Genomic DNA, 11619 nt, shown 5'->3' on the forward strand with positions numbered 1-11619 from the left:
ATGGAATTAAATAAAACGTTTATATTTTATCTTGATTTATGATATAAAAATTATTATATTTTCTATATAGTATAACAGCTTATTGATCAAATAAAGGGTGTTCAAATTTGAATTAACTTTTTAATAAAAACATAATTTTTTTGAAATAAGCAGACATTTTTTATTGAATATTAAAGTAGACACATGACAGTTAATAATGGAAAACAATGTCAGATAAGTGGCCATGTCATGCAGCTCTACAGGCCTCCAATCTTTTTGTAAAATTTTCCAACACATGATGACATAATTGAGGTTCAATTTGAGTAATTTGCTCGATCATGTTTTCTTCCAGATGTTGAATGGTTTGAGAATTATTAGCTTTTTAAAAAAAACCCATAAAAAAGAAATCTAACGGTGTCAGATCACGTAATCTTGATATCCAGTTAACAGTTCCTCTTTGAAAAAGTATTCGATCACCAAACTTCTTTTTCAAAAGATTGTTTCTGTTACAGTACGATATGTATAGCAACAGAAACAATCTTTTGAAATTGATGTGCAGAATATGTCCTGTTGAAACCACATATTCTTTACATTAATATCTGAATTTGTGTAACAGATAGTTAGACCTACAAAAATCTCGACCTAATAAGTTGTTCAACAAAAGAACATCTACTAAAAAGTGGAACTAATTTTCAGATAACTTACTGAGGCCTGAGATAACTTACTGAGGCCTGAGATTTTCAGATAACTTACTTCAGATAACTTACTTCAGATAACTTACTGAGACCTAAATTGTTTTCAACCGATTATAGTCTCTTTTATTTTCAACCAAAATATGACGTTTTTGTTTTCAACCGATTTATTTTTTGATCTATTTTATGGGTTTTCATTTTCAACCGATTTGAGATAAATTAATTTCCAACAGATTATCTGGCTTGTTGTTTTTTTTAAACTAGAAAGTTTTTTTTTTAATTAATAACCAATAAGTTTTCCAAGCATTCATTGAGTCTAATAATTCCCGATTCTGAAGACAGCGCTTTAACCACTGCGCCAAGGCTGATCAAATTTAGCTAGTATTCAAATCAATATTGAGTTGGTCAAAAAATACGGTCAACGACTTAGTAGGTTGGAATATTAGTTGTAAGTATAAAAATCAAAAATTGTCGGTTGAAAATCAAAAATGTCATAATCTACGATTTCCAAAATTTCAAAATTAGGTTGAGTTACAGACCACCCTCCTATTCCTCAAACAAAAAGTTTCCTACCATTGTTCGATAACGAGAATCATTCACAGTAACAGTGTGTCCAGTTTTATTTTCAAAGAAATATGGACCAATCAATCCACCAGACCAAAAACCACACCAGTTACTTTTTATGAATGCAGTAGTTTTCCCAATATTACTAGTCGATTTTCTTTACACTAAATCCGACAATTTTATTTGCTTACATACCCACCAATTTCAAAATGAGATTCATCCTTAAAGATCACTTTGTCAAAAAAATCATTAATCTCTTATTTTGCTGCAAGAGCCCAATTAACAAATGTACAAAGTAATCCATGATCAGTTGGCAATAATTGTTAACTGTATTTTGTACGCTTTTAGGTGATGTGTTAGGCTCTTCACTAACACTTTTAATGACAGCAACAATATTTCGTAGAGAATAACTACTACGACTTCAAATTTTATTTTTTTGACCTTAAATTAAACCCGTTTTCTCATATTAGTATTTTACTGTATATCGAATGGTGGATTTTGTTGGACAGTTTCTTCTTCCACATTCCATTAAACATTTTTTTCCAACTTCTGCATAATTTTCACTAAACCTAAAATAATTTTTAACACATTATTCGATCATATGACGCGTTATTCAATCTCTCCATATTTACTAACCGCAACAAAAACTCTGATAGATACTTAACAGCTGTTAAGAAACAGAATCCATTTTACTACGAAAAATACAAACGGGGCAATTTTAAAACAGATAATTCAAATTTGAACACCCTGTATAAAGTAACTATTTATTACGCGTAATGTAATAATATTAGTAAGAAATAGTTTAAAATATCTTCAGGGAAAAAACTGTGAAACGACTGCATTAGGTAACAATTTTCTAATTAATTACAGACTCTCGGGAAAAGACTATGGCTTAAATAAGTTTTTCAAATATAATTATTTAAACCGGAGTTACCCACTTAATAAATCCATCAGCATGTAACAAAAAATTTAACATGTATCTAAAAATCTGCGGAGCAACTCTAAATAGAGTGATTAACGATTGGAAAAGTTTAGACCTTACCGAATAAAACTGAAAGTAGGAGTTAAAAAATATTTCTCGATATATGAATTAAGTCTGGCTCCGTTCGTTTTCCCTTTGAACAGTTATTAATGAACCTTATTTTCTAAAGACATTTTGACGAGTGGCATTAAACAACAAAATCTCTTTTAAAAATGGAGGGACGAATAAAAAACAATCACTATAGACTCTTCACCGAAAGACCTAAAAAATTTTAGTTGCAATGTCTTGAAGAGCTATGCTTACATCTTATTCTAAATCTACTAAATCAATAACGCTGTTATTGATTTAGAATAAGATGTAACAACTTCACAAACGTTACAAAAAAACTACAACTAATAACGACTTAAAATAGTATCACTTTACTCTTATTCTGTCGCTTTTTACCTTAAATTAACAATTTCGAAATTGATTAAATCAATAAAAAAAATTTTATATTTACAAAGGTTACTACATTTTAAGTTCTGATATAAATTTATCTGGTTTGAAGCACGCACAACTTTACGTTTAAAAACATTTTTTTAATTTAAACAGAAGTTACAACTAAAATATATGATAAAAAAAGAAAAAACAATTAAAAACTAGTATTTAATATCTTAAAATTTTATTACAACCTAAATAATTTATTTAAGCGTTAATAAAATACAATAACTCCTTTAACAAATGCTGTCACAAAAGCATTAAAAACCAATTAACATCCATCAAGTTTTACATGTATACTGTCTAACAGAGATAGCATAAGGTCTTAAAACTAAATATCTACTTAACAAAATATTTACAATATAAAACATTATTTAGACCATATACTTTGTAGTTAAAGATGAATTCGCAAATTAAGGGTTTGCATCGATATTTTGGTTACGCCTCAGCTTCTTGAACATGTTTAGCTTCGTCTGATTCTACACCGTTGTCAAGTTTTTTCTTCTTTATGGTATCATCTTCGTGCTAGACGCAAAAGATAAAAAAAATTAGGAAAAAGCAAATACAAAATAAAAAAAAGTAAAACAAAAATGGTATTGACGTTAACTGTGATCATGTTAAAATAGTAAAAACACTTTAAATATATAATTACCTCAGAGACCTCTTTGCGTTTATAAGTCACCTTTTCATCAGCATATCCATCATCGCCGTTAGTTTCAGCAGTTTCGTCGTTTTCAGGGTAATCATCGTTTTCTGGGTTTTCATCAACATCTTCTGTTTCTGGTATGTCTTCGGCTTCTTGAACATCGTCGTTTTCAGGATTATCTTCTGTTTCGTCAGTAGATTCCGGTTCTTCTTCTTCAGCAGCTTCAGCGTTCTCCTCTAGTTCATCAACTTCCTACAAAATAAAACATCTTAATAAGTTGACATCGATTTGCAAGAGCGAATTCAAAAACTCACTAAAAAGCCAAGCAACTGAAAACCAATAAAATATAACGACAAGGCAAAAATGACATAATAATGTATTTAATAACCTCATCTTCTTCTTGTTCAACTTCATCAGCAGTGTGGGTTTCAGTTTCTTCGGCCATGTTATTTTGTTTAAGTTTAAGAATATTCGAGAAAAATCAGCCTAAGACAAACGTCCTAACGCTCAACGTTATCGTGCTGAAAGACACCGAGTAGCGTGTTTAATGGCGGCAAAAATGCTCAATGAATGGAAAAAGGTAATTAGGGGGTTAAAAAAATTTTAAAATTAATAACTAACAACTATAAATTTACTATATAAAAATAATTATAATGAAAAATATATTAAAATGTTATTTATTTTTAGTTTTAATAACTTACGTTAAAATTAATAAATAATACAATTCAAAAACAATTTTTAATTTTTAAATATGCTTCCATACAAAAATTTAAAAATGAAATTCTTTAAATACTCATTGGCTATTTTTTATCACGTGATATAACGTTACAAAGTAATGTAAAACCACGTGGTTTATGACACTTAATCTGTTAAATTTATAAAGAAGGAGAGCATGTATAAGATTATTTACACTAACTAATCAATATCGAAAATAACAACATTGAAAGTGACTACGAAATAATATATATTTTTATTTCAAGATATGAGATACTTAATTCGTTAGATGTATAAATTGTACACTCCTCACTGAAAGGCTAAAGCGAAAGTTTACCTTTTCACATAAAAAAATTGCGGCTTTCCTAAAATAAAAGGAGTATATCAGTTTACTAAGAACTGAAACGAGATTAAATTTATATGCCATACAGCTGGTTTGTTTGCTTATAACTGAGAGGTTTAGTCGATAAAAAGTTTATGTTTACATCTATCTATTGTTGATTTATAGACTATAATAAATAATACCACGCTTATTATGCATTTTCAGAGGTATTCTAAGGTTCTTAGTGTAATTTAATCTCAAAAACATAGAAAAAAAAGTTCTTTCTATAAACATTCTAGCGTTTTGGTACATAAAAAAGCTTTCTTCCTTGACAAATACTGATAAAATAAATAGTTAAAAAGTAGACTCGGCATATGATACCGTTTACTATGGTAGTACTGGTTTCTTTTTTTTACGTCATTTTTAAATACGTCGTTATTGAACTATTGACGTTTTTTTTCCGGATGTAATTAACTTCTTGCTTTAATCAATCATTCACAGAGAAACTTGTAGCAATCAAAGTTGGTTTTGAACGCTAAAACAAGTCTACCATGAAACCTGAGGCATTAAATTTAATTTGACAGGTTGCATAACGATGTTCATTCAACCGTCTTTATGTTTTTAATACACTTCTAATAAAATAACATTTTCACTTCAACTACACTTTTAATTTATAAACTGCGTTTACAATTTTATTTTATAAGGACTTACTTTTTGAATGTTCTTATTTTAAAAAATTCTAGATTTTTTATAAACAAAAAACAAGCATTACTTTTATATATTTAGATAAAACACAGCTTTACAAATCTACCGCCGATATAAATAGATCAAAAAGTTTATTAACCTTTTTTAATAAATGGAGAAATAGATTCTATTATAGCAAGTGCCATATTTATCTTAAGACTAAAAAAACCATTTGACATATATTCAATTCACTTACTGTTGATGTTGCAAACAGGGGAACATTTAAGAGTTGGGTCAGAAGTCACCTATTTGCAATCTTGTCATTTTACATCTTTAGTTTCTTTTACTTTTTTAAAACTAAACAGTATTTTCACATCGACAAACAAAGTCTATTGTCATAATGGATAGCGTTTTGATAAAGTAAAAATTGAAGTAAAAATAGACTTTTTAAACACTTCGACATATATAGGTTCGACATAAATAGCCAAAATATTGGGAAAAAGTATTTAAAAAAAAAAAAAAAATTCCAGTGGAGCAACTACCGTTTATTATTTTATTGTGATCAAATAAAAAGAAAAATTTGTTGTTGACAAAATACGCAAATAACGATATTACGACGTAATAGAATTAAAATGTGTGATTTAAAATTACTAAACTAAAAAAAAATAGTTTAACATTTCTTCTAATCTGCAATTCTTATAATAAGTTTATTGTTTAGAAATAATTATTCCCTTAAATGAAGGGTATTTTAATGATTTATTTAGTTTTTGTGGTTTAAAAAGTTAAGAGTTTGTCAAGTTAAAACTTTGATGCCGTACTTTTAAACTTGTAAAGTACAATAATGTAAGTTTGTTATTAACATCGGAAGTTTAATAAAAATTTAGAAGAAAAGATGTTAAAGAAGTGTTTTGTTATTCACTTATTTTTGTTTTTTTCTTTCATTAATTAATACAAAAAACCATTAAACTAGCTTATAAAACATAAAATTTGTCAAAAATATATCTTACATTTTGTTCAAACAATTTGCAAATCAGGTAAATATATGAACCGCATCAGTTTCAAATCATCATTTTCAAATCAAAGTTGTAAATAATAAAATAATTATTACAAAATACTTCTTTAAACTTACTTATTATCAATACCAAGTAAGGATTAAGTAAGCAAGATTTAAAATTAATATCGTTTATATAGTAAATGCTAGAAAATATTATTGTTGATATAGCATATTAAATATAAACGATAGTTTTAAGTTAATATATAATACATAATCAAATATATATTGCTTCCATGCCAATTTAATCTATTATAATAATGTAATTTAAATAAATAACATACCACTAATAGGTATTAAATAATAGTTAGCTTTGTTGATAAAAGTAAAAAAAAAAATTTTTATATGCTATGCACAGTTGTTATTTAAGATATATAATTTTAAAGTATTTATAAAAGTTTTTTTTTTATGTTATCACTTATTTGGTTAAAATAACAAATAATATTATAGTTAAAAATAATAAAATTAGTTTTAGAATGGCAGAACCTCTTATAAAAGATTTACCAGACCGATTATGTTGGCATATAGCTTTTATTCTTGATAAAACATCCAAACCAAACTGGAAAACGTTAATAAGTAAAATTCAGAATAATCCTTACGACAGTAAAACAATAAATAAGTTTTATATGGAAGTGCTTTCCCCCCATGGAAGTCCAAGCATGAAACTACTTGAAGATTTAGGTCGTAAAAATAAAACAGTGTCTCAACTTGTAACATGGCTTGAGTGCTTTGTAGAATGGAATGAATTAGTTTCTCTTTTAAATCGTGCTAAAAAAAAGGAGATTTATCCACTTATATTAAGACAATTTCCTGAAGAAAGTGTTTTTTTAGGAAACGAAGTAACACTAAGTGTAGAAGCAAGCGGGGAACTTCCGTTATATTTTCAATGGTTTAAAGGCAAAAAAAAATTGGACGGTGAAACAAAATCGGTGTTGCAAATTTCTCCGATTTGCTCAGAAATTGTTGGAAACTATATTTGTCGAGTATGGAACCAATTTGGTTTTGTTTTTAGTAAATGGATAAAAGTTTGCGATGGAGTACATCTTTCAAACTTGCCAACAATTACAACACACCCTAGATCATCTTCATTTGAAAATGGTGGCACACTACGTTTATATAGTGATGCTGTTGGTAACCCACCACCAATGTTTCAATGGTTTTTCAACGGAAAATGTTTAATTGGACAATGCGGACGTGATTTAGTAATTGAGCAAGCAACCATAGATAACGAAGGATTATATCAAATGCAAGCGTCTAATAAATATGGAACTGTAACATCGTTATCCTCTAATGTAGTTTGTTTAAAATCGTCGAACAACAGCTTGCTTGAGGGTAGAGGTGTTCCATCTTTAGACAGCATTGATAAAAAAGTTGTGCCGTCAAATTTACCTTCTCAAAAGGTAGCACTTTTAATTGGCAATGGTGAATATTATCAAGAAGAAAAACTGGGCAAACTTGTTCACCCAATTAACGATGTACATGAGATTGCCGAAACATTAAGAATAATTGGATTTAAAGTTGTCTCACTTGTCAATCTTGACTTTTTTGCCATGAAAAGAGCAATTGACTTTTTTTATGATCAGTTAGATTCTGGAACATACGGTTTATTTTATTTTGCAGGCCACGGTTTTGAAGTTAATAATGAAGTTTATTTAATGCCTGTAAATGCAACCGAGAATTTCTCTGTTGATGAAAACATTCCTATTTCTAGAATTTTAAGAACTCTTGCTATTAAACACGCTAAACTGAGTGTGCTGCTTATTGATTGCTGTCGATCAAAACCAGAATACAATCAGCCTTGTATCAGTAATCCGCTTCCAAAACTTTTAGATACAACATCCGATTCAATGTTACCACACACAATTCAAGATAAAAATGTTATAATTGGATTTGGATGCTGTTCTCAGAGCCGAGTGATGGAGTCACCAGTTATGAATAATAGTTTTTATGCTAAGTATCTTATAGAATACATTGTTAAGCCAATTAAAGTAGACGATATGTTATATGAAGTTGCTCGGTGCATTGACTTGTCAAACATTATTGATCCATCGAGTGGAAAAAAACAAGTTATGTATAGACACAGCACAGTTGTTGAAGAAATGAAGTTGACAGATGAAGTACTTCTTTCAACGTTTCAAACACGTTTATCCAACTTGTGGGAACTAGCGCATATTGCACCAGAATCACCAATAACAATTTTACAGAATAACTCTATTACCATAAAATTAAGTTTTGCTGCTGAGTTTTCAAATGTATTATTAATCCATAGCGTTGTGGAAAATCACAACAAAAATGAATATTGTGATGTAAAGTTCATTTTGCCTCACAAGATTGGAGGGGCTCCAGTTGAGATTGCTCGAATATGCAACTCGGGTGGTTTTTTGGAATTTGTAAGAATATCAAACTTAGAACGGTTAGAAGGTGACATAAGTATACATTTGAACGTAACTTATGAAAGTTTTGGGGTTACAAAACAATATCTTACTTCGTACTCTATTAAGGAAAAACCGTTGTATGCGAAAGTAGCTTCAACTACCGAAGGGTAAAACGTGTATGCATATATATATATATATATATATATATATATATATATATATATATATATATATATATATATATATATATATATATATATATATATATATATATATATATATAAATATATTTAAATATATTTATATATATACATATATAAGAGATATGTATTTATTACATTTATTTTTATAGTAATACATATTAGTAAAGCTAATATGATAAATAATTTTTTTTTAACGTTTTTTATTAAAAATATGGTGTTTTGTTAAAATGCCGTTATATTATATGCCTGGTGTATTCTATATTTTTAATAAGCATTGATCCAAAATTACCAGGAGAATGCATAATTAATATAACTTTGTTAAAATATTTATCCTCAGTGTTAAAATTAAAGCTGATATTATTTTCATTTCAAACTTAATTTCAAATGGACCCAAACAGCTGTCAAAAACAATTTATGTGCATTTAAATTACTGGCGCAAGCGCAATATAATTTGCATAAGTGGCATAAGCGCGTCAAATAATTCTGCACACACCAGCAAACAATTTGGCACACACCAGCAAACAATTTGGCACACACCAGCATATATACGTACTTGCAAAAGTGGTACCTACTGCGGTTTATAAGTAAAAACACTCGCAGAAAAATTTACATGCATCTAACATTGGATTTTGTTTGGGAAAACTGTGTTGTTTTTAATGTTTATTTATTATTAAGAAAAATGAAAGCCGTTTAACGCATATATGTCAGTTTGCATATATATTCTCGAGTTCGAATATATGAGTATTTGACTCAACTTTCTTGCAATTCATTTGCACATATAAAGGTTTATATTTATGCAAACTTGCACTTATGCATGTATTTGCATTTATACTAGTTTGTAATTATACAGATTCCTAGATAGTAATTTGGCAACTGCTTTGCACTTCTAATGATTTGTTTCTATGCAATTACTTTCCAAATAAATACACGCGGTTCCTAAAAGCATTTGAACTAGAATTCAAATTTGACTTTAATTAGTTTTTTAAAATCAAATTAGTTTATGTTTATAAATACCTTGTTTATAAAAGTTTGCAAAACGCAAAAGAAAAAACCAAATGTTTAATTAAAAATTTGTATATTTTACAACTCGTCGCTTGCTTTGAAATAATCTAACCTCTTAATACTACTAGAGTTTTGGTTATTTTCTTGGGATAAGATCTCTTAAAGGCTATTCGAACTTGGAACCCCTCAGAACCCTAAATTCAAGGGGTTCTATAACCCGGAGAGATTCCAAACCCTTTTAAGCCTAAGGGTTTTAGAACCCAGCAGGTTACCAAACCCTTTTTTTCTTGAAGGGTTCCAGAACACTTCTTTAAAACCCCATATTTCAGGGTTTCATAAATCCAGGGGTTCCGAAACCGGGATTTTGTACTAAACCTAGATTCTGTTCTAAAAAATAAAAAGTAGGTTGGAGTTTTTCGTAACTTGGAAATGTTTTTGTTTTTAGATTTACCACTCAAATCAATTATGAATTATAAAATCATTATCTTTATAAAAATTACAATTATGAATTATAGAATCTTTATAAAAATTAAATATAAATTTTAAAATTCTCTGCTTTTAAGGTGGTTCATACCCTTAAAAAAAATTTCAAAGTATTTATTTTAAGAGCTTTTTTTAGTTAACCTATATAAATCAATGAACAATTTCCATTAAAATAAAAAAAAAATATGTATATATTTTTGCCTCATTTATTCATACTATTATGCTTAAAAAGACAAAATTTAAATCTGTGATTAAGCTAGAAAGACTTACTTTTTAAACCTAAAATTTTCAGGCTATCATTATTAGGTAGTTACACAGGAGTTAAAGCAGGTTCAGAAATTTCCTACTTGTTTTACAAAAATTATAAAAAAAGGCAAAAATTCAATAGGGTGTATACAAAAAAAGCAATTAAACCTAGATTTTTAAAAATTTTGCTTTGGTTCTGCTTCAAATCCTTCAAAATACAATTAGAATTATACCCTGAAAATTTCAAATCATTTGGACTATCAGATCGAAAGATATTTAAGATATAAAACTGAAAATAACTAAAAAAAGAAAATAGGTTAAAACTAAAAAACAAAGAAAAAAAATGCAATAAAACAATTAATAAGCCCCAGGTGCATAGGCTAGTATAGTTTCACTTTGTTCTTCTTCATTCACAAATCATTTCCTAATGGCTCTCAGCAGTGGCGCAGCTAGGGTTTCTGGCGCCCAGGGCAATGCTGAAAATTAGCGCCCCCCTGAAGCAGACGTGTGAACTAAAAAAAAACTTAATTTTTCCAAGTATATAACAATTTTAATAAAAAAATGAATATGCTAATCATAATGCAAACTCAATTTAACTCATATTTCCAATTACGTATCCATTATGGTTCATGCAGATGGCAGATGGTCAATCAGATCCAATAATCAACAACTATTTATAAACTATAATTTGATCTTTCTAGTTTTAACTGAAGCAAATTTATCTATTATGTCGTCAAAGTCTGTTGATTCTAGAGTTTCTCTTTCGACACTACTATTGACACTGCAATTGTGAGCAAGATTTGTAATGCAATGTGTAAGATTGGAAAAACGTCATTTCCGTATGACAAAATAGATGAGAATAAATCCAGCGGAGTTGTTGGTATTGGAACCCCACGAGATTTAAGCTACATCTGACAGTCTACAATTTTAGTGAATAATTCTGCTTCTCTGATACCTGTACTGTAAAAGTTTCCCAGATCCAAACAATGTTGCTGCAAACTTTCTTGATTTTCATTACCATCCCTTTTTAGCAATACTCTCACATCGAGCAGGAATCCAAAATTTTCATTGAGATCATTTATTCGTCTAAAGCGAGTTAGTTCTTGTTGGAAACGGTCCAATATCATTTTCGAAACTCTGCTAACTTCATCTTCAGCAGAGAGGCCACTATCTCCAGCCCTTTCACCTGGCATTATTCG

General features: G+C 28.8%; 2 protein-coding genes across 2 annotated transcripts; one reads left to right on the top strand and one right to left on the bottom strand.

Annotated features, from left to right (window-relative positions):
• Positions 1–2848: 2848 nt before the first annotated feature.
• LOC100202274 (cell division control protein 45 homolog) lies at positions 2849–3911 on the bottom strand. The gene is made up of 3 exons (XM_065800224.1): positions 3729–3911; positions 3347–3592; positions 2849–3219 (listed from the first exon to the last, which is right to left on the bottom strand). Exons 1-3 carry the CDS (start codon positions 3783–3785, stop codon positions 3133–3135), a joined length of 390 nt encoding a protein of 129 aa, XP_065656296.1. The 5' UTR covers positions 3786–3911; the 3' UTR covers positions 2849–3132.
• Positions 3912–5751: 1840 nt separating this feature from the next.
• On the top strand, positions 5752–8860 carry LOC100198709 (mucosa-associated lymphoid tissue lymphoma translocation protein 1). Its single transcript, XM_065800223.1, has 2 exons — positions 5752–5903; positions 6581–8860. Exon 2 carries the CDS (start codon positions 6588–6590, stop codon positions 8655–8657), a length of 2070 nt encoding a protein of 689 aa, XP_065656295.1. The 5' UTR covers positions 5752–5903; positions 6581–6587; the 3' UTR covers positions 8658–8860.
• Positions 8861–11619: the final 2759 nt, after the last annotated feature.

The sequence above is a fragment of the Hydra vulgaris genome, chromosome 06 (assembly GCF_038396675.1).
Source record: "Hydra vulgaris chromosome 06, alternate assembly HydraT2T_AEP".
Classification (NCBI taxonomy): Eukaryota; Metazoa; Cnidaria; class Hydrozoa; order Anthoathecata; family Hydridae; genus Hydra; species Hydra vulgaris.

Coding starts and splice junctions, on each gene's coding strand:
- LOC100202274 (XM_065800224.1), bottom strand. CDS start 3,785: ATGGCCGAAGAAACTGAAACCCACACTGCTGATGAAGTTGAACAAGAA. Junction 3,593..3,728: donor TTGAACAAGAAGAAGATGAG/GTTATTAAATAC, acceptor TTTATTTTGTAG/GAAGTTGATGAACTAGAGGA. Junction 3,220..3,346: donor AACGCAAAGAGGTCTCTGAG/GTAATTATATAT, acceptor TTTTGCGTCTAG/CACGAAGATGATACCATAAA.
- LOC100198709 (XM_065800223.1), top strand. CDS start 6,588: ATGGCAGAACCTCTTATAAAAGATTTACCAGACCGATTATGTTGGCAT.